Below are 26892 nucleotides of genomic sequence, written 5' to 3' on the forward strand. Positions count from 1 at the left end.
TTCTATACTACATAAACTTGGTCATCCAAAACTCAGCAGCCCGTGTCCTAACTCAAACCAAATCACGATCATCCATCACGCCTGTGCTTTCTGACCTATATTGGCTTTCGGTTAAACAATGCCTTGATTTCAAAATTCTCATCCTGGTTTACAAATCACTCCATGGCCTTGTTCCTTCCTATATCTATAATCTTTTTCAGTCTCACAACCCCACAAGATGTCTGCACTGCTCAAATTCTGCCCTCTTGAACATCCCTCATTATAACTGCTCAACCATCGGTAGCCGTGCCTTCAGCTGTTTGGGTCCTAACCTCTGGAACTCACTCCCTAAATCTCTCCACCTCTCTACACTCCTTTAAGACGCTTCTTAAAACCTACGTCTTTAACCAAGCTTTTGGCCATCTGCCTTAATTTCTTCTTTTGTGGCTCGGTGTCAAATTTATCTGTTTTGTCTTGTAACACTGGTGTGAAGCGCCTTGGGATGTTTTCCTACGTTAAAAGCGCTTATCTAAATAAAAGTTATTATTATGTGGTAGCGAGTTCCACATTCTCATCATTCTTTGGGTAAAGAAGTTCCTTCTGAATTCCCTATTTGATTTCTTGGTGACTATATTATATTGATGGTCTCTAGTTTTGCTCTAACCCACAAATGGAACACTTTCTCTGTATCTACTCTATAAAAAAATTGTCATAATTTTAAAGATCTCTATTGGGTCACCCCTTAGCCTTCTCTTTTCAAGCTAAAAGTGACTCCAGCCTGATCAATCTTTTCTGATAGGTATATACAGTATTCCAAGTGTGGTCTATCCAAGGTTCAATACAAGTTTAGCATCACTGCTCTACTTTTCAATTCAATCCCTCTGCAAATAAACCCTAGTATTTGGTTTGCTTTTTATGGCCTTATTAACCTCTGTCGCTACTTTCAGTGATTTGTGTATCTGCACTCCGAGAACCCTTTGCTCTTTTACCTCACTTAGATTCGTATTCCCAAGTAATATGTGACCCACTTATTTTTCTTACCAAAATGTAATACCTCACATTTATCGATGTTGAATTTCATTTGGCAATCATATGCCCATTCTTCAAGTTTATTAATGTATTCTTGTAATTTGTTGCAGTCCTCCTCAGTATTGAATAACCACTCAGCCTCCCTCCAATTTGGTGTCATCTGCAAATTTAGAAAGTGTGGTTTTGATTCCAAAGTCTAAATCATTAATATAAATTGTGAACAACAGTGGTCCCAGCACTGATCTTTGTGGAACACCACTTCCCACCTTCTGCCACTGTGAATAGCTACCCTTTACCCCTACTCTCTGCTTTCTGTCTTGAAACCAGCTAGCTATCCCTTTCTGCTACTTGTCCCCTGACCCCGCATGCTCTGACCCTATTCATTAGTCTATTATGTGGTACCTTATCGAAGGCCTTTTGAAAATGTATATAAATTACATCGACTGCATTACACTTGTCTACTCTCTGTTACCTCTTCAAAAAATTCAATGAGGTTGGTAAAGCAAGTCTTTCCCTTTTGAAACCCATATTGACTATTCATTATATTTTGGTTTTCTAGATGTTCTTCTATTTTCTCCTTTAGTAGGAATTCCATTAGTTTTTCTACCGATGTTAAATTAACTGGCCTACAAGTTCACTAGACATGTTCTAGCTCCCTTCTTAAATATAGATATTATGTTAGCTATCCACCAGCCCTCTGGCACGATGCCTTGTTCTAACCAATTATTAAATACTTGCAGTGATGCCTCTGGTATCTCTTCCCTAGATTCTTTTAAAATATGTGACTATAACCCGTCCGGACCAGGGGTTTTATCCTCTGAGTTTGATTAGTTTATTTAATATATCTCGTTTCATTTAAAATAGTTATCTCATTATTAATCTCATCATCCGATGTCATGTCCATCTGTTTCTCCCTGGTAAATATTGAAGCAAAGTAATTATTTAATATTTCTGCCATCTTTCTATCGCTCCCCATGATATTATCCTGTCCATTCTTTCGTGGCCCTATTCCCATCCCGACTTTCCTTTTTTTAATTTATACGCCTGTAAAATATTTTAGTACTTTGTTTTATGTTCCTTGATAATTTAATTTCATAGTTTCTTTTTGCCGTTTTAATTGATTTTTTGACTTCTCTCCTAATCTCTTTGTATCTCATCTCGTCATACTCTCCCCTGCTGTCCATGTACTTAGTGTATACCTCACTCCTTGCCCTCAATTTTTCCATAGTCTTTATACATCCATGGTGTCTCATTAGTGTTTAGCTTGTTCTTGTTTTTTTAGCAGAATATATATTTTCCCGGACTGTTAAACACCATTTTAAATATTTCCCACTGCTGTTCGACAACAATTTTTGTCAATATTGTTTTCCATTTTATTTTCTCCAAGTTCTATTCTCAGTCTGACAAAATTGGCTTTTCTCCAATGTCCTTCTCAATTGTTATCTTAAAGCGAATTATATGATGGTCACTATTGGCCAGATGTTCCCCTACTTTTACTTCTTTTATCTGCTCTGGTTCATTCCACATTACTAGATCCAATAACTAATCCTCTCTTGTTGGACTTCTTGCATATTGGGTTGCAAAGGAGTCCTGTACATATTGTAGGAACTTCATTCCTTTATCTCCTTTACCTACTTCTTCTGACCAGTTAGTATCAAGGTAGTTGAAATTCCCCCTTTGCCTGTTTGTTTTCTTATTTCTTCCTCAACCTCCTTTCCACTATTAGCTCGCCTGTAGACTATCCCCATTAGTGTGATTGATCCTTTATTATATTTTATCTCTATCTGCATGGATTCTATTTTTGTTCTGCTGATAACTGCGTCGCTTTTTTTCTACTGCCATTTTGTTATCCCTAAAGTACAACTACTCCACCTCTCCTTTTCCCCTATCTTTTCTAAATATGTTATACCCTGCAATATTTAATTCCCAGTCCTGATTTTTCTGTAGCCATGTCTAAGTAATCCCTATTATTATTGCCTCAGTTCCTCTATTTTATTACAGAGACTGTTAATTGCTGCAAACACAGTTTAACTCATTTTTAATAGGATTTTCTCACACTTTATGTTTAACCATCTTTTTACCCTCCTGTTCTATAACTATTTATTCCCTGGCCATATAGTGCTTTCAACAAACTCGGGATGTCCCAATGCACTTTACAGCAATGAAGCATTTCTAAAGTGCAGTCACTTAATGGCCTGCATTTAGTGACCATCTGCACATTTACAATGAGATTGTCCTCTTTATCGGGCAAGGTGCTTGGGAATCAGTCCATTTTATAAACAGACACTGAAATTATGTTTTTTAGCGTGTGAAGAGGCTTGGGGTTGGGGGGTTGTGTGGCAGGGAGAGAAGGGAGTTTGTTCCACATATGATTCTATGATTCTTTGTGCACAATGCATTAGAGTTTAACTAATTTGAATTTGTGGTTTTGTGACAGATGGGGACGAGAGTGGTGCTTTCTTGTGATGCCCTGTATGGGCAAGTGGCAAACATCATGTTCTACTTCAGTAATTCGCCCCTAACACTACCAGTTTCATATTCAGTCTGAGACAATATGATTGAGTGACCAAGCTCCCGGTTTAGCTCTGCAATGGGCGGAAGCTAGCAGGTTGTGCAGATGGCCTGGAAACCATAACAGCCAGTTTGCAAGCATCCAACTTCTGAGGCCAGTTAACACACCTCCTAAACACACAGCCTGGCAGGGGAGAACAAGCATAGAGTGAGAACACAGGATTGTATTTACTTTATCTATGCACCAGAAGGTACCAGGAGATAAATAGCACCAGACAGAAGGGTGAATGCAGCACTACACGACCAGATATCCCAGTTCATTATCACGGTCATGGAAACATACTGATTTGATTCGATACTGCTTTAAACTATTTTCAGGCAAGTTCACACCAAGATATATTTTTACCTCTGAAATGCTACTGGAGTAGTTTTTATTGTAAATGTCTGTCACCATTTATAATAGAAATTCCTTTGTCTCAGACGATAATGGCAAGATTCACAGGAACATAGGAACAGGAGTAGGCCCCACTCAGTCCCTTGAGCCTTTGTATTCCAGCCCCCAGAGATAAAGGCCAACACTATATTAGCCATTTTAATTGGTTTCCTTTTTTTTGTGATTTGTTTACATGGATACCAAAATCCCTCTGCTCCTTCGCAGCTCCTAATTCTTCCCCATTAGAAACATTTTAATTTGTCTTTCTTGGATTCAAAGTGGCAAACTTCACATTTCCCCAGATTGAACTCCATCTGCCAAGGGTTTGTACACTCACATAGTCTGTCGATGTCCCTTTGTAACTCTCTGCTCCCATTCACACAACTTACTATGCTTCCTAACTTAGTGTCATCCACAAACTTGGGTATACAACTCTCTATTCCTTCATCCAATTTATTAATATATATGGTGAAAAGCTGAGATTCCAGTACAGATCCCCGAAGAACAATTGTTACACCCCGCCAATCATACTGCATTTCCTTTATCCCTCCTCACTGTCTCCTACCTCCCAACCAATTACTAACTCATGTTACAAGGTTAGCCCCAGTTCTGTGCGCTTCCACTTTTGGTATCTTGAGGATGGTAATGGTATGCCATATGTACAACACACATAGATACTCCGCTCTGCACCATACCAGTGACCTTCTCAAAAATGTCAACTCAATTAGTCAGGCATGACCTGCCCTTCACAAATCAATGCTGACTCCCTTTAGTCAGCTCTCACTTGTCCAAATGCTCGGCCACTCTGTCCCTGATTACAGATTCCAGTAACTTCCCAACAACTAATGTTAGAACCATCAGGTATGCAGTTACCTGGTTTCTCCCTCCTTAAATAATGGAGTAACATTTGCCATTTTCCAATCCAAAGGCACAATTCCTTAATCTAGCGCGCTTTGGAGAATTATGATGAATGCATCTTCAATTTCTTTCCCTACTTAAAAAAAAAAATTACCTGTGGTAAAAACTATCAGGTCCTGGAGATTTGTCTTCAGTTCCATTATTTTCCCCACTACCTTTTTTGGAAAAAAAACCTTTGTATTAAAACCATTGAGTTCCATCCCTTGACTTATTTTTATGTTACCTTGTATCGCCACTAGTTGCACTTCCCCCTGCCTTTCACCTTCGGTTTCATGCCTTTGGTTTCCTTAGTCTTTCAGCGCTACTGTAGTCAACATCCGTGCTTTGGTCTGGCTCCACTTTTTAGTCTCATCTGCCTCTGTTCATTCTTCCGTGTCAACTCCTGAAATATCAAAGTTCTTTGGCCCCACTCCCTCTTATTCTGATCCCAACTGTGCATGCAGTAAAAAGACCCATGCACTCAACATTGCAGTCTGGACTCGCTCTTCAGCCTCCAGCCCCATTCGTTCTTCCCCTGCCAACATCTGAAATAACCCAGCTCTCAGCCCCCACTCTTGCTGGTGACAGCCCCATTTGCCCAGTGCATCAGATGTGGTCCTGCTTTTCAGTCTATGGCAATCTTTCCGTTAATTTTTTGTGAGTGCATTGCTCCTTTAAGGGGCTACGTGGCACATTCAAAATATAATGCATGCGTGTTTTTCCGCATCAGCTACACAGGAGGTCCAGAGAGCAGCGTAGCTACGCAGCTTAAAGGGAACATTGGCCTCCAGCCTCTTTCTTTTTCCTTCTGCTGGCCCCTATGCCAAGGTTCATAGAAAGAAAGACTTGTAATTATATAGCGGTTTTCACGACCACCGGACGTCTCAAAGCACTTTACAGCCGATGATGTACTTTTGGAGTGTAGTCATTGTTGTATTGTTGTAATCATAGATCTATTACTGGCCCTATCCAGGAAACAGCTTTTGAAATGATGAGTGGATTCCATAAATGGCTTCCCTACAAATTAATTATGTTTCCAATTTAAATAACAGGATTTTTAAAAATGTATTCGTACACGGAATGTGTATGTCACTGGCAAGGCCGGCATTTATTGCCCATCCCGAATTGCCCGAGAGAAGTTGGTGATGAGCCGCCTTAAACCGTTGCAGTTCTTGTGGTAAAGGTACTCCGACAGTGCTGACTTTGTCGTAGTGGTTTGGTACAACGGAGTTTGGTACACATTTCATCATCACTAGAAAATGAGAAACTAGCAAGGACTTGAAACGTTAGCTTATTACAGTGTCAGCTGTGGTTCAGTGGGTAGCAACCTTGCCTCTGAGTCAGAAGGTTGTAGGTTCAAGTCCCACTCCAGAGACTTGAGCACACAAATCTAGGCTGACACTCCAGTGCAGTACTGAGGGAGTGCTGCACTGCTACCTTTCAGATGAGATGTTAAACCGAGGTCCCATCTGCCCGCTCAAACAGATGTAAATGATCCCATGGCATATTTCAAAGAAGAGCAGGGGAGTTATCCCTGGTGTCCTGGCCAATATTCAACCCTCAACCAACCACTAAAAAACAGGTGATCTGGTCATTATCACATTGCTGGTTGTGGCAGCTTGGGAACAAATTGGCAGCCGCGTTTCCTACATTACAACAGTGACTTCATAGGCTGTAAAGCGCTTTCAGACGTCTGGTGGCCATGAAAGGCACCATCTCAATGCAAGTCTTTCTTTCAGTGGTAACACTATCGGCTTCAAGTCAGTAGATTGTGGGATCAAGTCCCACTCTAGGACTTGAGCGCATTGGTCCAGATGTTGTGGTGGATAATGACAGCGAACTGTCAGCGTACTCTGCCATTACCCCTCAAATTGATCCTAACTTCAGGATTTAGCGCATACACATCTAAACACAGGAATCCTGAAGTTGCGATCGGTCATTCACTGCTCCGACACTAGCTGTGCGTGTACCCCCACCACCAACCCTTCCCCCCCGCAAAGCTGAAAATCCACGAAATCAGTGGAACTGATGAAAACGTGAGCGTTTCTGCGTTAGTATCACTGTTAAATACTCCATTAAATGTTAAGCCTGGTTGGAATAGGTGTAATTGGGATTTTAATCAGTGTATTGGTTGCTGAACAACCGGCCTGGCCCTAAAAAACGTTTTATATTTGTGGAGTGGCAAATTTCTCCATTATCACAGAAATTACTATTTTTTTTTAAAAACTAATTTTTTTTTTTTTAAAGTTCGTTTATGATATTTCAGTTCTACCTTAACCCCATGTGAAAGCCCCAATCTTTATTTTGCACTCTAACATTTTTAAAAGGAGAGGATACATCTGCTTTTTATTTCCTGGTTTGCTGTTTGTGCGAATTCTTCAATGTTGGCTACTTACACAGCTTGTTGACATCACTAAAGCTCTTTGCTGGGGATTCCCATTACACAGCGCTACAATCAATTGCATGTCGAGAAAGGTAAAGTTCTCACCACAGAGGTCGCTGTGGGCAGCTTTCTTTGAGCTCAGCGGCTAGCACCTTAGCCTTAACCACAAATTACGGGCCATAATCTAGGATGGCACTTCAATGCAGTGCTGATGGAGTACTGTACTGTTGGAATTGCCAGCTTTCGAATGAGATGTTAAACCAGGCCCTCAATGCCTTTGGCACGATTTGAGAGTTCTCCCTATATCCTGGTCAACATTTGTCGCTCAACCAACACCATCACACATCCTCACTGCCATGCTCCACCTCACAGTTAACAAGCTCCCCGCTAGTGGAACTAAACTACAGAACCAGTGGGAAGCTGTTCAACCTTCGCCGTCTCCAGGCCAGGTCCAAGACTACCCCAACCTCTGTCACGAGGGTCTATGGAGCGTCCTTCTCCGTTTCAGATGCCCCCAAAAGTTCGTCAACATTCTCCGCCTGCTCCACGACGACATGCAGGCTGTGATCCTTACCAACGGATCCATCACAGATCCAATCTATGTCCGGACCGGGGTCAAACAGGGCTGCGTCATTGCCCCAACGCTCTTCTCAATCTTCCTCGCTGCCATGCTCCACCTCAGTCAACAAGCTCCCCGCTGGAGTGGAACTAAACTACAGAACCAGTGGGAAGCTGTTCAACCTTCGGCGTCTACAGGCATGGTCCAAGACAACCCCAACCTCTGTCGTCGAGCTACAGTATGCGGACGGCGCCTGCGTCTCGCACATTCAGAGACTGAATTCCAGGACATAGTTGACGTATTTACTGAGATGTATGAAAGCATGGGCCTTACACTAAACATCCGTAAGACAAAGGTCCTCCACCAGCCTGTCCTTACCGCACAGCACTGCCCCCCAATCATCAAGATCCACTGCGCAGCCCTGGACAATGTGAACCATTCCCCATACCTCGGGAGCCTCCTATCAACAAGAGCAGACATTGATGAGGAGATCCAACATTGCCTCCAGTGCACCAGCGCAGCCTTTGGCCGCCTGAGGAAAAGAGTGTTCGAAGACCAGGCCCTCAAATATACCACCAAGCTCATGGTCTACAGGGCTGTAGTACTACCTGGCCTCCTGTATGGCTCAGAAATATGGACCATGTACAGTAGACAGCTCAAGTCGCTGGAGAAATACCACCAACGATGTCTCGACAAGATCCTACAAATCCCCTGGGAGGACAGACGCACCAACATTAGTGTCCTCGACCAGGTCAACATCCCCAGCATTGAAGCACTGACCACATTTGATTAGCTCCGCTGGGCAGGCCACATTGTCGGCATGCCAGACATGAGACTCCCATAGTAAGCGCTCTACTTGGAACTCCTTCATGGCGAACGAGCCAAAGGTGGGCAGAGGAAACGTTACAAGGACACCCTCAAAGCCTCCCTGATAAAGTGCAACATCCCCACCGAAACCTGGGAGTCCCTGGCCAAAGACTGCCCTAAGTGGAGGAAGTGCATCCGGGAGGGTGCTGAGCAGCTCGAGTCTCATCGCCGAGTACATGTAGAAAACAAGCGCAGGCAGCGGAAAGAGCGTGCGGCAAACCTGTCCCACCCTCCCTTACCCTCAACGATTGTCTGTCCCACCTGTGGCAGGGACTGTGGCTCTCGTATTGGACTGTTCAGCCACCTAAGGACTTATTCTAAGAGTAGAAGCAAGTCTTCCTCGATTCCAAGGGTCTGCCAAGAGATTAATTGGGCATTTATTGCACTGCCATTTTTGCGATCTTGTTGTGCATAAATTGACTGCAATGTTTCGTTACTACTCAATAACTACACTTCAAACACGAAGCACTTTGGGACATCCTGAAAACACAACAGAACTATAAAAATGCAAATTTATTCCTTCTTTCTTTTGAAAGCACCTACTCATGAATGGCAGGTCAGGAAATCGTACCATGAAAAGAAAGTGAACAAAACAAATCACAATGTTTTTTGAAACAAATTTCATCTATTTTTTTCTTTCAAACTGAAATTCATAATAAAAACATTGAAAAGTACACAAAAAACTTGATTAAATAAATTCAATAAAGAATTCAGGAGAAATGCATTTACTCAAGATAGTGAGAATGTGGAACTCACTACCATATGGAGTGGTTGAGATGAATAGCATTTAAGGGGAAGCTAGATCAATCAGAGGGAGAAAGGAATAGAAGAATATGTTGATACAGTAAAATGAAGTAAGGTTGGAGGAGGCTTGCGTGAAGCATATATACGGGAATATATGGGCTAGACGTTCGGCTTCATTGTTGGCGATTTTCTCAGCAGTACAGTTGTTTTTCCGCCCGGCAAGAAACTTAAGTTTCTTCATGGTATCACCCACATCTGAAGACGCCCGTCGGGATCAAACCGCCCACATGCAATGCCAAGAACAACCACTAGGGCATAAGTTTGGCCTCAACCACCAACATCCAGGTCGCCAAGAGAACCACCCTGTAAAAGTTGCTTAAACAGGGTGGTAGGTGAGTACCCTGCAAAGAAAGGTAAGTTAAAGGCTCTTTATTTTCTTTTAGTTGTAAAACGACGATTAGGTTTAAAACTGTCTTGGGAATGGTTTGTACGTTTTTATTTATTTTTTTTTTAAATGAAATTTGTTTTAAAGTTTTCCCCCCTCCCTCGGCCCAACTGCAGCCTCAGTCTAAATTTTAGTACTTACCATCAATTCCGGCAACGACCGCCCATGTTGCTAACTTTCCACTTACCCGCCGACAATGCGTGTACAACACCCATTTTCTTGCCAGGCGATTAGTTTTAATTACTTTAAACATCAAAATGGAAATTCTCGCCAGCTTTTCTCACCGAACGTTAGCGGTTCTTCTCAGCGGGCAATCGGGCGTTGAAGGCCTTTAGGGAAAGTCTAGCCTCATATAATTCTATATAAATTTGTGTCTCGAGCAACTTCATCAACATTTTTACTTGCAGGCCTCTCTCAAAAGCTTGTGCTTGGATTTGATAGTTTTGCCAGAACCTTGACCTGAAGGCCGGTCTTGCAGTATGAGCATGAGATGATGAGCAGTGTGCATAATTTCCCAGGATGCATCAATAGTATTTAGTCATTCCAACTACCTGAATATTTTTCTATTCCGCTTTCAACTGTATCGGCTATGTTGCTTTCAAAGTTATTTGAATAAAAGCTTAAAGACTATTTTGAGAAGCTTAATTTAGGTAAAGCTAACATTGTTTATTAAAAAAAAATCACTCATGCTGTCTGTGTGCCACATGTTTGTTTATGCGCGTATGTGTATAAGACGTTTAATCACTGCTTAGAAAGATTTGTTTCCCAGTTGTTGCAGGTGGTTTGCTATCGAGTGGAATGCTCCAGAAACTGTGTAAAATATTTTTCATGTACACTAACTTGGTAATAACATAAACCATTTTGTTGTTCTCAGGTTTAAATTGTTTTTTAAATACAACCTTATTGCAGGTAAATGTTTCTCGAGGTATTTTCTGGAAGCATTTTCGATTTATTGCTCCCTCCCACCCACTTCCCCCATGTGTCTGCTGAGGTGAATGTAAATAATCTCTTAGCATAAGGAATGGGGAACTCTCCCAATATCCTGGTCAATGGCTTCCTCAACCATGACCAACAACAACAAATAATCTGGTCATCTACAACCTTGCCGCACACGCGTTGGCTATTTAACAGTGACTGCATTTAAAACAATAATCCACTGATTTTAATATACTTTTGGATGTGCTGTGAACGTGAAGGGTGCTATATAAATGCAAGTTCTTTATTTCTGTTTCTTATAACACAGTATATCCTCTTAACTCATTATGAGCAACACCGTGGGCGAATTGCAAAAACTGTTGTGAAAACAGTACATCTCTTCAAGCTTGTTGTATTATACTACTACATCCCACTTTGTCGCTTGGCTCATATGTCATACTCTTAATATAGCAATAAATGAAATCTCTTTAACTATGTGCTCTAAGGAAAATAGACCAACATTTTGTGTTTTCTTTTATGGAGCTTAACATCGTCTTCTTAAGAACGTGCATGCCCAGCCAGTGATATCACAATTGCACTTACCTACTGAGACCTATTTCTCTCTGGAGCACACTTTAAATTTCATTTTTTTGATATATTAATGTTTAATTTTTATAATAATTTACTCCCCAAAGCTTGTGGTTTCCCTGGTTATATACTCCATTTTATAACTGGTACTGACATTCATTTTTATAATGAAGTTACCTTTAAAATGCTTTTACTTTTAACCTGCTACTGTTAGCTATCTTAAAACTGAGGCCAAACTTGTAATGAATTAATCCAAAACTAAGTTTTAAAATTGAGCTCCTCACTAAAAGTTATAATTAAATAATTTTGTTACTCACTGTATTTAAATAACTTGCTCATTAAATTTAATTAGTTTACTGAATTTTGTAATTATTCACTACATTTAAAAGTTATTGCCAGTTTTTAAATATGTAATTAATTATTTACGGAATATTAAAAAATCAATGTGTGTACTGAATACATTTTGTAGTTCAGCATCTCTTCATTACAATTGATAGACATTTCTATCTAAATTAATGTATAACCTCAGGCAGAAGAGATCAACTAGAATAAAAATGTTTGCATGTTTCCTCTATAATAATTTCTGTCACACTGCCTCATTCTCATTAACCCTTTCAACTATTCAGCTTATATGCAAATTTCTTGGATCTAATTTGTTCATATTCAAATTTGTTCCATCTCCTTAAACATTTTTCCTACCTCATTGATTAATATGCTAAGTTATTCATTTTGACTGAACAGTAGCAAACAGCAATCATGCCTATCTTTTACAGTACCACTATTAATATTTAAGTTTTATTATTTTATAATTTAACCAGCTCCTTCAACATTGTCAACTTAATGAAATATATTGGGTGCTCCTGATAACTCTACACTATCAGATAAATCTGAAAAAACAAAACTTACTGCGCACACTTCATCCGTAGTCTCAATTCTTTATACTCCACCTCTCTCTTCCATTTGGGGACCACCCACACTGCTCTCATTACAAACAATGTTGACACCCCCCAACCTAACCAACTAAATACCCCAATTTACAAACAGGCCATTCAGCCCAACTAGTCTAGGTCAGTGTTTATACTACACACAAATTTCTCCCACCCTAATTACCTCTTCCCACCCTGCCACCGTATCCCTTTCTCCCTCATGTGTTCATCAATCCTTAAATGCATCAATGCTATCTGCTTCGATCATCCCACGTGGCAGGCAGCAAGTTCCACATTCTCATCACTCCCCTCTCTCTTATTTGAAGATTTCTTATCTCTGTACATCTCCCCACCCCCTCTTTCTCTCTGTGCACTCCCTCATACAGAATCTCACCAGTCACCAGAGACGAATTTAAGGAGCTAGGAGCTAAATTAAAAAGTAGGACCTCAAAAGTAGTAATCTCGGGATTGCTACCAGTGCCACGTGCTAGTCAGAGTAGGAATCACAGGATAGCTCAGATGAATACGTGGCTTGAGCAGTGGTGCAGCAGAGAGGGATTCAAATTCCTGGGGCATTGGAACCAGTTCTGGGGGAGGTGGGACCAGTACAAACCGGAACCAATGTCCTAGTGGGAGTGTTTGCTAGTGCTGTTGGGGAGGAGTTAAACTAATATGGCAGGGGGATGGGAACCAACGCAGGGAGACAAAGGGAAACAAAATGGAGACAGCAGCAAAAGACAGAAAGGAGATGAGTAAAAATGAAGGGCAGAGAAACCCCAAGGCAAAAAACAAAAATGGCCAATGTACAGCAAAATTCTAAAGGGTCAAAGTGTAATAAAAAGGCAAGCCTGAAAGCTCGGTGCCTCAATGCGAGGAGTATTCGGAACCCAGGAGAGGGCTCTGAGCTAGTTAGAGTGGGTGAGAGCGCAGATGAACAGGGCCCCAAGAAAGAATGCAAAAGGCAGGAGGCAACAGAGCAGAGTAGCACTGGGGTAAGTGTAAACCACAAGGTGATAGGAAGGGACAATATGTATGAATGTAAAGGGGCTGCAGGAGGGGTTAAAACTAAAAATCATGGTTTAAAAACTAGTATTAAAACACTCTACCTAAACGCACACAGCATTCGAAATAAAGCAAATGAGTTGATGGCACAAATCATTACAAATGGGTATGATTTGGTGGCCATTACAGAAACGTGGTTGCAGGGTGGCCAAGACCGGGAATTAAACATACAGGGGTATCTGACAATTCGGAAGGATAGACGAGAAGGGAAAGGAGGTGGGGTAGCTCTGTTAATAAAGGATGATATCAGGGTAGTTGTGAGAGATGATATTGGCTCTAATGAACAAAATGTTGAATCACTGTGGGTGGAGATTAGAGATAGTAAGGGGAAAAAGTCACTGGTGGGCATAGATTATAGGCTCCCAAATAATAACTTCACAGTGGGGCGGATAATAATCAAGGGAATAATAGAGGCATGTGAAAAAGGAATGGCAGTAATCATGGGGGATTTTAACCTACATATCGATTGGTCAAATCAAATCGCACGGGGTAGCCTGGAGGAGGAATTCATAGAATGCATACGGGATTGTTTCTTAGAACAGTATGTTACAGAACCTACAAGGGAGCAAGCTATCTTAGATCTGGTCCTGTGTAATGAGACAGGAATAATAAACGATCTGCTAGTAAAAGATCCTCTCGGATTGAGTGATCACAGTATGGTTGAATTTGTAATACAGATTGAGGGTGAGGAAGTAGTGTCTCAAACGAGCATACTATGCTTAAACAAAGGAGACCACAGTGGGATGAGGGCAGAGTTAGCTAAAGTAGACTGGGAACACAGACTAAACGGTGGCACAGTTGAGGAACAGTGGAGGACTTTTAAGGAGTTCTTTCATAGTGCTCAACAAAAATATATTCCAGTGAAAAAGAAGGGCGGTAAGAGAAGGGATAACCAGCCGTGGATAACCAAGGAAATAAAGGAGTATCAAATTAAAAACCAATGCGTATAAGGTGGCCAAGGTTAGTGGGAAACTAGAAGATTGGGAAAATTTTAAACGACAGCAAAGAATGACTAAGAAAGCAATAAAGAAAGGAAAGATAGATTACGAAAATAAACTTGCGCAAAACATAAAAACAGATAGTAAAAGCTTTTACCGATATATAAAACGGAAGAGAGTGACTAAAGTAAATGTTGGTCCTTTAGAAGATGAGAAGGGGGATTTAGTAATGGGAAATGTGGAAATGGCTGAGACCTTAAACAATTATTTTGCTTCCGTCTTCACAGTGGAAGACACAAAAACCATGCCAAAAATTGCTGGTCACGGGAATGTGGGAAGGGAGGACCTTGAGACAATCACTATCACTAGGGAGGTAGTGCTGGACAGGCTAATGGGACTCAAGGTAGACAAGTCCCCTGGTCCTGATGAAATGCATCCCAGGATATTAAAAGAGATGGCGGAAGTTATAGCAGATGCATTCGTTATAATCTACCAAAATTCTCTGGACTCTGGGGGAGGTACCAGTGGATTGGAAAGCAGCTAATGTAACGCCTCTGTTTAAAAAAGGGGGCAGACAAAAGGCAGGTAACTATAGGCCGGTTGGTTTAACATCTGTAGTGGGGAAAATGCTTGAAGCTATTATTAAGAAATAGCGGGACATCTAGATAGGAATAGTGCAATCAAGCAGACGCAACATGGATTCATGAAGGGGAAATCATGTTTAACTAATTTACTGGAATTCTTTGAGGATATAACGAACATGGTGGATAGAGGTGTACCGTGGATATGGTGTATTTAGATTTCCAAAAGGCATTCGATAAGGTGCCACACAAAAGGTTACTGCAGAAGATAAAGGTACGCGGAGTCAGAGGAAATGTATTAGCATGGATAGAGAATTGGCTGGCTAACAGAAAGCAGAGAGTCGGGATAAATGGGGCCTTTTCGGGTTGGAAATCGGTGGTTAGTGGTGTGCCACAGGGATCGGTGCTGGGACCACAACTGTTTACAATATACATAGATGACCTGGAAGAGGGGACAGAGTGTAGTGTAACAAAATTTGCAGATGACACAAAGATTAGTGGGAAAGCGGGTTGTGTAGAGGACACAGAGAGGCTGCAAAGAGATTTAGATAGGTTAAGCGAATGGGCTAAGGTTTGGCAGATGGAATACAATGTCGGAAAATGTGAGGTCATCCACCTTGGGAAAAAAAACAGGAAAAGGGATTATTATTTGAATGGGGAGAAATTACAACATGCTGCGGTGCAGAGGGACCTGGGGGTCCTTGTGCATGAAACTCTCAGAGGGACCTGGGGGTCCTTGTGCATGAATCCCAAAAAGTTAGTTTGCAGATGCAGCAGGTAATCAGGAAGGCGAATGCAATGTTGGCCTTCATTGCGAGAGGGATGGAGTACAAAAGCAGGGAGGTCCTGCTGCAACTGTACAGGGTATTGGTGAGGCCGCACCTGGAGTACTGCATGCAGTTTTGGTCACCTTACTTAAGGAAGGATATACTAGCCTTGGAGGGGGTACAGAGACGATTCACTAGGCTGATTCCAGAGATGAGGGGGTTACCTTATGATGATAGATTGAGTAGACTGGGTCTTTACTCGTTGGAGTTCAGAAGGATGAGGGGTGATCTTATAGAAACATTTAAAATAATGAAAGGGATAGACAAGATAGAGGCAGACAGGTTGTTTCCACTGGTCGGGGAGACTAGAACTAGGGGGCACAGCCTCAAAATACGGGGGAGCCAATTTAAAACCGAGTTGAGAAGGAATTTCTTCTCCCAGAGGATTGTGAATCTGTGGAATTCTCTGCCAAGGAAACAGTTGAGGCTAGCTCAGTGAATGTATTCAAATCACAGACAGATAGATTTTTAACCAATAAGGGAATTAAGGGTTATGGGGAGCAGGCGGGTAAGTGGAGCTGAGTCCACGGCCAGATCAGCCATGATCTTTTTGAATGGCGGAGCAGGCTCGAGGGGCTCGATGGCCTATTCCTGTTCCTAATTCTTATGTTCTTATGTTCTAACACCCCTGGGCATCAAGGCCCAACATTATTTTCATCTTTGGTCATGTTTTGACTCTATGCCTCTCTTTCATTCCGCTTTTCACTCTTGACTATTTCCAGCACCGTGTCTGTTGAACCTTCTGGCCACTTAAGTCTGCACCTCTCAGCTTTTAGTGGTTCACGCTCTAGGTGCTGTTTTCAACTCCCAGCCAGTTAGACTCAACTTTTAAAAGCTTTAATCTCTTCCCTTTCTGGTGCTCGCTTCTTCACCCTTCCCCTACTGCTAGTTCTCCTAATAGTTTATCACCTTCAACAATACATACATTTAAAACGGAGTCTCCCACCACCACCCCTGTCCCTATTCCCCTTGAAGGCGACTTAATTCCACTCGAGGGTAAGCTGGATTCCTGGCTGAGTTTGAGGGAAATAGAGTCTCCATGTAAGATTTACAAAGGACCCAACCCAACAGCAGTAAGAACAGTAGTGTATTTAAAGCATCCTGGATCACATTCTTCCAAACAATGGGAAATGTTGAAACAGGAGGTGATTACGGCATAGACTAGGCATATTTCCACAAGAACAAAAGATGGTGCAGGAAAAGTTGGAGTTACTTGGATGAATGCGGTAAGGTAATTGGAAAAAATACTTAAAAACAGGATGATGACAAATCTCAGCCTGATAATACAAAAGAAAAGAAAATTTTGTGTAAAAAAAAAAATCGGTGAAGCAAAGGGAGATTAGAAAATCTAAAAGGGGACATGAGGAAAGATTAGGTGCAGAAATTTTATCATCTCAGTCTTAAATGGCCGACACCATATCCCGAGACTGTGACCCCTACTTCTAGACTCTCTAGCCAGGGTAAACAGATTCTTAGCATCTACCTCGTCAAGCCCTCTAAGAATTGTATACATTTCTATGAGATCACCTCTCATTCTTCTAAACTCAAAGAATATATGCCCATTTTATTCACTCTTTTCATCGGACAGCCCTCTCATTCCAGGGATCAATCTAGCAAACCTCTGTTGCACTCCCTCGAAGACAAGTACATCATTCCTTAGGTAAGGTGACCAAAACTGTACACAGTACTCCAGGTGTGGTCTCATCAAAGCCCGATATAATTGTAGAAAGACTTCCTTACTCATATATTCAAACCCCTTGCAATAAAGGCTAACATACCTTCTTTACCCAGAGAGTAGAGAGAATGTGGAACTTGCGACCATAGGGAGTGGTTGAGGTGAGTAATAGAGATGCATTTAAGGGGAGGCTAGATAAGCATATGAAGAAGGGAATAGAGGGTTATGCTGATAGAGTTAGATAAGGAAAGGCAGGAGATGGCTCAAGTGGAGCATAAATACTGGCATGGATTGGTTGGGCAGACTGGCCTGTTTCTGTGCTATATATTCGATATAACTCTACCATTTATCTTCCTAATTTGCTTGCTGTACCTGCATGCTAACTTTGTGATGTGTACAAGGACCCCCAAATCCCTCTGAATGCCAACATTTATTAATCTCTCATCTTTTGAAATACACTTCTTTGCCATTCTTCCTACCAAAGCGGATAATTTCATGCTTCCTCACATTATACACCATCTGCCACTTTTTTGCCCAATCTCTTAACTGTTCTATATCTCTTTGCGTCCCCCTCACAGATTACTTTCTCACATACCTTTATATCAGCAGCAAACTTGAATACAATACACTTGGTCCTCTCATATAGAACAAAAGAACATAAGAAAGAGGAACATGAGTAGGCCATACAGCCCCTCGAGCCTGCTCCGCCATTCAATAAGATCATGGCTGATCTGATCAATGGACTCAGCTCCACTTCCCCGCCCACTCCCCATAACCCCTTATCGCTCAAGGAACTGCTTATTTCTGTCTTAAATTTATTCAATGTCCCAGCTTCCATAGCTCTCCGAGGCAGCAAATTCCACAGATTTACAACCCTCAGAAGAAATTCCTCTTCATCTCAGTTTTAAATGGGCGGCCCCTTATTCTAAGATCATGCCCTCTAGTTCTAGTCTCCCCCATCAGTGGAAACATCCTCTCTCCATCCACCTTGTCAAGCTCCCTCATAATCTTACACGTTTCAATAAGATCACCTCTCATTCTTCTGAACTCCAATGAGTAGAGATAGAGGCCCAACCTACTCAACCTTTCCTCATAAGTCAACCTTCTCATCCCCGGAATCAACCGAGTGAACCTTCTCTGAACTGCCTCCAAAACAAGTATATCCTTCCGTAAATACAGAAACCAAAACTGCACGCAGTATTCCAGGTGTGGCCTCACCAATACCTTGTATTGCTGTAGCAAGACTTCCCTGCTTTTATACTCCATCCCCTTTGCAATAAAGGCCAAGATACATTGGCCTTCCTGATGACTTGCTGTATCTGGATACAATTCTTTTGTGTTTCATGCACAAGTACCCCCAGGTCCCGCTGTACTGCGGCACTTTGCAATCTTTCGCCATTTAAATAATAACTTGCTCTTTGATTTTTTTTCTGCCAAAGTGCATGACCTCACACTGTGCAACATTCATACTCCATCTGCCAAATTTTTTGCCCACTCACTTAGCCTGTCTATGTCCGTTTGCAGATTTTTTATGTCCTCCTCACATTTCTTTTCCTCCCATCTTTGTATCGTCAGCTTACTTGGCTACGTTAGTCAGTCCCTTCTTCCAAGTCGTTAATATAGATTTGTAAATAGTTGGGGTCCCAGCACTGATCCCTGTGGCACCCCACTAGTTACTGGTTGCCAACCAAAGAATGAACCATTTATCCCGACTCTCTGTTTTCCGTTAGTTAGCCAATCCTCTATCCATGCTAATATATTAGCCCCAATCCCGTGAACTTTTAACTTGTGCAGTAACCTTTTATGTGGCACCTTGTCAAATGCCTTCTGGAAGTCCAAATACACCACATCCACTGGTTCCCCTTTGTCCACCCTGTTCGTTACATCCTCAAAAAACTCCAGCAAATTTGTCAAACATGACTTCCCCTTCATAAATCCATGCTGACTCTGCCTGACCGAATTTTGCTTATCCAAATGTCCTGCTACTGCTTCTTTAATAATGGACTCCAACATTTTCCCAACCACAGATGTTAGGCTAACTGGTCTATAGTTTCCTGCTTATCTAAGTCAATATAGATTGTAAATAGTTGAGGCCCAAACACCGATCCTTGCGGCGCTCCACTAGTTACACCCTGCCAACCCGAAAATGACACTATTATTCCTACTTGCTGTTTTCTATCCTTTTGACCAATCCTCAAACCATGCTAATATATTACCCCCAATCCCACGAGTTCAAATCTGGTGTAACAACCTCTTGTGCAGCACCTTATCGAATGCCTTCTGAAAATACAAATATACTACATCCACGAGTTCCCCCTTATCTACCCTGCTAATTACACCCACAAAAAACTCGAATAGATTTGTGAAACATGATTTCTCTTTCATAAAACCGTGTTGACTCTACCTAATCATATTGTGATATTCCAAGTATCCTGTTGCCACATCTTTAATAATAGATTCTAGCATTTTCCCTGCTACTGACGAGATGTTCTTAGCCCTGGTACCGGGCAGGCACCACAGCCTTCGGGACTCCCGGCCATGGCTGGACAGAACAGTATCTATCCCGACTATACTATCCCCTATCACTACCACATTCCTTTTCGCTCCTGCCACTTGAATGGTTCATTTGCCCATTCTCCCTGCAGAACTTTTTCTCACACACACTAGTAGCAAGTACCTCGTACCTATTGGACAAGGCTGAGGCTCCTCCACCACTGCACCTCCAGTCTCCCTTACCTCCCTGTGTCACAGTCACATGCTCTTGTCCCTGACCACTAACCAAATCTAAATCACACCCAACCCAAGGGGTGTGAAAGCCTCCTATCCAGGTAACTATCCCCCTTCCTGATGCATTGCAATGCCTGCACCTTGGACTCCAGTTCAACAACTCAAGTTGGAGACACTTACTGTAGATGGGGTTGAACATAAGAAATAGGAACAGGAGTAGGCCATACAGCCCCTTGAGCCTGCTCCGCAATTTATAAGATCATGGCTGATCCGATCATGGACTCAGTTCCATTTCTCTGCCTGTTCTCCATAACCCCTCACTCCCTAATCAGTTAAGAAACTGTCTATCTCTGTCTTAAATTTATTCAATGACCCAGCTTCCACAGCTCTCAGGCAGCGAATTCCACAGATTTACAACCCTCCGAGTTGCCTGGGATCACGCTGCTCTTCACAAACTCCCACATGCTGCACACCTCCTGAACTGCCATCCCTATCTAATCTAATGTAATTAACTCACTTGGTTTATTATAAACTAATGAATGCAACTAAAAGGAGCACCTCCTTTCCCCTCTGCACCGAATTCCCACTCTCACCAAATTGTCAACTTTCCACTCTGTTTACGATGCACTCCGTTGACGTTGTGATATGTGGTTACGCTCTCTGCCTCAGCTTCTGCATCCAGCAAATGCTAAGGAACACCAGAGAGGACTTAGCAGAGGCACTGACCACAATCTTTCCGATGTCCTTGGATAAGGAAGTTGTGCCAGAGTACTAGAAGCTTATCAACCTAACACCTCTGTTCAAAAAGAGTTACATATAAACTAGTTAGCCTTACATCAGTAAGCTTCTCAAAGCCATAATAATATGGGCTAAAATTTATACTCGCCTAAACAGAGATGGTTAATTAAGGACAGCCAGCACAAATTTGTAAAAGGCAATTTGTGACTGACAAATTTAATAAAGTCACATGAGTGCATAACAGACGCATTGGTTTTTAAAAATGCAGTAAATGTTGCATGAATGGAGTTTTGAAAGGTGCCACTGGCATTGTTGATATAATTAAGACATGCGATAACAAAGCGAATGTGGTAGCATAGATTAGGAAGCTGGTTAAAGAAGAGAAAATAGTAGTGGTTAATGGATGTTTTGGACTGGAATGTGAATAATAGTATCCCCCAGAGGTTAGTGCTGGGAAATTGCTCTTCTCAACATACATCAATGATCTGAACTTGGGTATAGGGGGGCATATTAGAATTTTTATATAACAGAAAAATATGGAGTTTTGTTAACTCTGAAGAGGACTGCAAGTGACATCACGAGGACAGAGGTTAATAGACTTTGCAAAGATTGCAGATGACAATTTAATGCAGAGAAATAGGAGCAGTTAGTTACATTTCAGGATAAACAGTAAAAGGACAGTTCTGACAAAGGGTCATCAACCTGAAACGTTAATCCGGTTTTTCTCTCCTCAGATGCTGCCTGATCCACTGAGATTTCCAGCATTTTCTGTTTTTATTTCAGATTCCAATCTCCGCAGGATTTTGCTTTTGTTTTATTGAGTAAGAGGACAGTAAATGGTAGAACATTAAAAGTAAAGGATCAAAGAGACTCGAGGGTTCAGATACAAAACTCTTTGCAAGTGGAATAAAAGCTGATAAATGCCGTAAAAATATATAGCACATGGGATGCTAGGTTTTATAAACGGGGAGCAGACAACAAATGAAGAGAGGTACCGTTGGACCGCTCTGATCCGGCACCTTTGGGACCAGAGAATTTTCCGAACCACGGGAGGTCAGGGTTAGGGTTAGTGACAACGCCCCGACACATTCTGCGCATGTGCTGCGCAGAAGCCAACTGCGCAGCATTGAGTCATCCAGAATCACTCTTTTTTTAAATCCTTAGGCCCAGCTTCGGTGTCTCAGTCAGCTGCCTGCCCTTCCCTTCCCTTGCTAGACCACTTACCTCAATGAACACCAACACCTCAAAAAACAACATACATACACACAAAAAAAACTAGAGACCGGAGATAAAGTGAAGGATAAAGTAAAGGAGAGAGGCCGATCCTTACCCACGATCCTACTCCCGGCGCCAGTCCGTGTGTAAGCCGCGAACAGAGCCTGACTGGTGGAAGCAGCAGCCTCCTCGCACCGAGACACACACACACATAACGCACTCCCCCCCCACTTCAAGACCACGGGGGGGGGGGGGGGGGGGGGGGGGGGGGGGGGGATGTTGGCTCAGCCCGACACTGCAGCTGCAACCTTCAGAGCATGCGCGCCCGCCGGCAATCAGACAAGGTGGGGTAGCCTCGGCAGCAAGGAGCGTGTGTCGAACCACAGCACCAGCCAGTGTGTAAAACCTCCAGCTGGCCAGGGCAAGGCTCTCAAGATTTGTCATCTAAAATGCATCACACGTACGTTTAACATGTGGAGCCATAATTTTTTTTTTCAATGGACGCCACCCACACTGGGACTGATGCCGGGCCAGGGATGTTTGCGGACTAAAAAGAGTTCCGGACTGGAGGTGTACAACCTGTAGTGCTAAACTTAAACAATTCATTGTTTAATAATGAGAATATGAGCCCCGATTTTAACTTACCCTGTCTGATGGGAACAGGCCAAACGCCTGTTTTACACTCTTCCTGATTCCAATATCCATCGATTTCAACGGAGTGTAAAATCGGGCGGGGTGCAAACAGGTTTTCAACCCAAACTTACCCCGTTCCCGCCGGGCTTTGGGTAACATACTTTCGGAAAGTTAACAAGACCATAGAATATGTGCAGAATAGATTCACTAAGAAATGAGTGTAGATAAATATTTGATGAAGAGTAAGTTACAAAAGTAAGAGGAAAAAGTAAGGTAATGGGACTAAATGGATAGCTCTTTTGAAGATCCATGACAGGCACAATGCCTCCTTCCGTGCAGTTAAATTCTATGTAGGCAGTGATTTTAACTCCGAGCGGGATCAGTGTGTGGTGCGATCCGAGGCAACCAATAAACTTGCAAGCCAAGAGATTTTAAATCCGAGACATAATTTTCATATTCAGGCTACGACTCTTGCCGAACCACTGACTGGAGGCGGGCAGAAGCAGGAATTCAAACAGCAGGACGCCTCCGCCAGGGACTATGGGAAGGCCTCCGGCAGCCTTACTGTGATGGGATCGTTGCCCAGAGGTGATCCTGTTTGGTGGAGGGTGGGTTGGGGAGCCCGGTGCAAGGGCTGCCCAAGGTTTGCTTGTGGAGCCCGGAAGTGCAATCCTGTTCCTCCTGACCCACAAGGAAACTTAAAAAAAAATGTTAAACTTGCTTTTCTGGGTCTCTTCTAGAGAAATAGTCAAAACATCCTGAAACATGATATTGGTCCTCTTATGTTGTGGCAATGAGAAGTAAACTTTAACCAACTAATTAACAAAGTTCAAACAATGGTCCTGAACTCCAAACTCATGAACAGCCCCATCCAAATTTCAGGCTCAAGACCAGATATGCTTAGGGTACCTGAAGTTCCACATGCCGCTTGAAATGTTGACTCAGTACATCCTTAATTGATCTGACCACATCCTGCGGTGTCATCACCTTGTTAGAAAGCACTGTAGAAGAAAACATATGCATTAAGTTATCCTCCCTCCGCTTACGCACATTCCGTATTTCTATTCGATGTTATGTGCTAAGCAATAGATTAGGCTGATAATCTTTGTCTTAAGTCAACAACCCACAAGCAAAGTTAGAAAACAAATCCTTATAGACAGATAATGGCGATAACTGCACAGAATGGAGGCGAGAGGGAGATTAAGGAAAAGACAAATAAAAGCAAATACATGAATTATTTGAAATAGAAGGTTGACAATGTTATATTAATAAATGTTTGACACTTGCACTATTTCCGCAGGGAATTATTGCCCACATAATTACTGATTAAATTATTTAAAATGATCAACATGAACTAAAGAAAAGCAGAATTTTGATTAACAGTTTAAAGTTAGCCATTTCTCTCAAATATGACTCTAGTGCTTCAGTTAAACCTTTTCAACAATGATATAGCAATGTTAAAAATGTAACCTCATTGAATTGATTTTTTGGAACATTGTGTCCTGTTTTCTCCTCTTTTGCCTCTGAAATCTGCCCACATCATCACATTATGTGTCTTCCCCACCTCATAAGATCATCACGACAATTAGCTGCAAGAACATAAGACTGTCAGAACCGGAGGCCCTCTACCTGGAGGAAGCACCTTTCACACATGTTGCATATGGATCACGAAGATCACCCAACTCATCCAAGCTTGTCCACCTAGAAAGTAACCAAGTCCATCCACCAGAGCATCTATGGCTTCTTAAATGATCCAGTTAACTTGTCCCACCTTGTCATACTGAATGCTTTAGCCAGAGATAGTGCTCCGAATTAAAGATCTGAAGCACCTCCATTTGGGCCTACTTGTCCGAGTTAGAAGGTTGTGGGTTCAAGCACTCCACTGGAACACATAATCTAGGCCGACACTGAAGTGCAACACGAAAGGTGCTGCATTGCTGGAAGTGCTTCCTTTTGGGTGAGACTTTAAACTGAGGTGCCATCTACCTGCCCCGGTTGTTTCTGGTGGATGTTTAAGACACCCAATACACTTTTCAAAGAGGAGTTGGGAGCTCTCTTGGTTCTGACAAAAATGACAAATTTCTGCCATTGTCAGATTACTTATTGGATTCTTCCTTGCTGGCTACAGTACACACATGATTATGGTTAGATACTGCGAGTGGATTGTTCAAACATATAGAACATACATCGCAGTCGAGGATGGAAAAGGTTGGTACAGGGACATTGCTTTTGGAGAACTATTTTCTCCTTGGGTGCTGTTCTATTGAATCTGACAATAGTCGAGTAAAACTAGACAGGCTAGATATGTCTGAACTTGACTGTAAGTAGCAATTGTATGGACAAATTTATGGAACAGACAATCTGAATAGCCGTTAAATATTGTAGTTATGAGATATACCATTTTTTTGTGTCTTTTGTGCCAACATATCTTCAGAGAATTTTAGATGACATATCTTGGCTGACTTCAGTGAGTAGTCACTCAGAAACCAGCAGAGATACTGAACTGGGAAGAGGGTGCATGGTAGAAATGAGCAACCACATTTGAAGAAACAATTTTATATTGAGATTTAGCACAGAAACATTTCAGTTGTTTGGAAATTGAAGAGAATAGTAAAGTTTGTAATTAACACAGCTGCACTGTTTGTGAGGAGTACTGTTTATTTACCTGTTTAATGTTACGGTAATTTATCTAGTTGCTTACAGCCTCAACCAAAATCTGATAGAACGTATATTCTCCCACCTACAGAACCCGAGAAGATTTTAACCATAGTCTGATTCTCCCAGCCACTAAACACGAGATCACATGGCGATGTGATATACTCCAGTACGCAAGATTCCATTGACGAGGGTTCATGTCCAACCCCCGAGTCTGGCTACATTTTCCTAGCTATAGAGCACGTAAAGGTACACTCTGGTTCATTTTGGATCATTCTGGATGCAAGGACCTTTACGCTGAAGCCAAGAATGTACCCAACCAAAATATCCAACACTCCCAGTTCTTCTCTGTAAAGATTCACCCTCCCTTTCCAGTATATACATTGATTTAAAGGGATGGAACGGCCTGCCTGCTGGGAAGAGGGAGCACTATAAAGGTGAATATGATGCCCCACCTCCTTTACATGTTTATGATGGCGTCCATTCCTGAAGCTGCAGTGTCAGAAGGTGAAGACAATGCTATGAGGTTTCCCTTCACAGGAAGGTTACCGTTTAAGAATATCCCTGAGAAGGCTCCAATCCACCAAGAAGGAAGAAGGACTAATTCTTCCAAACTTCTAGTCCAACTCCAGAGAATAATTACCTGGAATCCTCCCCAGACAGCTTGGTTCAACATGGTGGAAAATGCCAATCTACCAGCTCTGCTACACACTCGACAGGCCCTCAGATACTTCAATAAAGATTGCCTGGAAGATGTTTTGTTTCTGCATGGTCTGTTCTTTCAGGAAACAAACTATTAGTGTAATTTCATTTTCTATCTGTTTGCAAACCAAACAGCATGAATGGCAGATGCAGCAAGAAACCACCTGAGGCAGGAATTTAAGTGTTGTACTTCCCATTTATTTTCCAGAATGGTTTTCAGCAAAACCACAGACCATTAAGAAACGTCCTGTTGAACTCCTATTATTTTCAAGTTGGTCTTTTTTTTAAAATTGTGCGTTTGAAACTTAAAGTTGATATTACTAGATCATTTCACATGGAGATGCTCATGGGTAGAATGAAGGTGATTAAGTGAGGACAGCTGATCAGAAGGTGGAGGTTGAATGTGATTGCACGAGTAATTTGAATGTCAAAAAAAAAATTCGGATACCTATAGGGAGAGGGACCACAGCTTAAGCAAAAGAGAAGCAAAGCTAAATCAAAGGGAATATTTTTCTTAACTCATGGAGATTCATGGATAGAAGGTACACAAATTTGGGTTCAATCGCACATATACAAATGGACCCAACTGCAGAGTTACGGGAACAATAGCCGGGGGAAGAAAGCAAGCTGCAGGGATGGAGGAAAAGTAAGCCTCATCATAGAATCATAGAAATTTACTGCACAGGAGGCCGCCATTTGGTCCGTGCCGGCCGACAAAGAGCTATCCAACCTAATCTCACTTTCCAGCTCTTGGTCCGTAGCCTCGCTCCTAAGCGCGAGACATCTGGAACCAAATGGCAGTGCAGATAGGTGGAATAGCACAGAGGCAAATGTATGGCTACCTTTCATGATTTTAGAGGGAA

The 26892-nt window shown here is 42.1% G+C and overlaps 1 protein-coding gene across 4 annotated transcripts in view; it reads right to left on the minus strand.

Annotated features, from left to right (window-relative positions):
- Positions 1-26892, minus strand: part of LOC139280891 (UPF0606 protein KIAA1549) — a 376973-nt gene that overhangs the window by 167859 nt on the left and 182222 nt on the right. For all 4 annotated transcript variants that reach the window (XR_011596786.1, XM_070900682.1, XM_070900681.1 and 1 more), the window contains exon 3: positions 23582-23673. Coding sequence is in view for 3 of the 4 variants with exons in the window: in XM_070900682.1 (XP_070756783.1) it covers positions 23582-23673 (92 nt within the window). In the remaining variant the exon portion in view is untranslated. The remainder of the gene's footprint in view (positions 1-23581; positions 23674-26892) is intronic.

Source organism: Pristiophorus japonicus, chromosome 15 (assembly GCF_044704955.1).
Source record: "Pristiophorus japonicus isolate sPriJap1 chromosome 15, sPriJap1.hap1, whole genome shotgun sequence".
Lineage (NCBI taxonomy): Eukaryota > Metazoa > Chordata > Chondrichthyes > Pristiophoridae > Pristiophorus > Pristiophorus japonicus.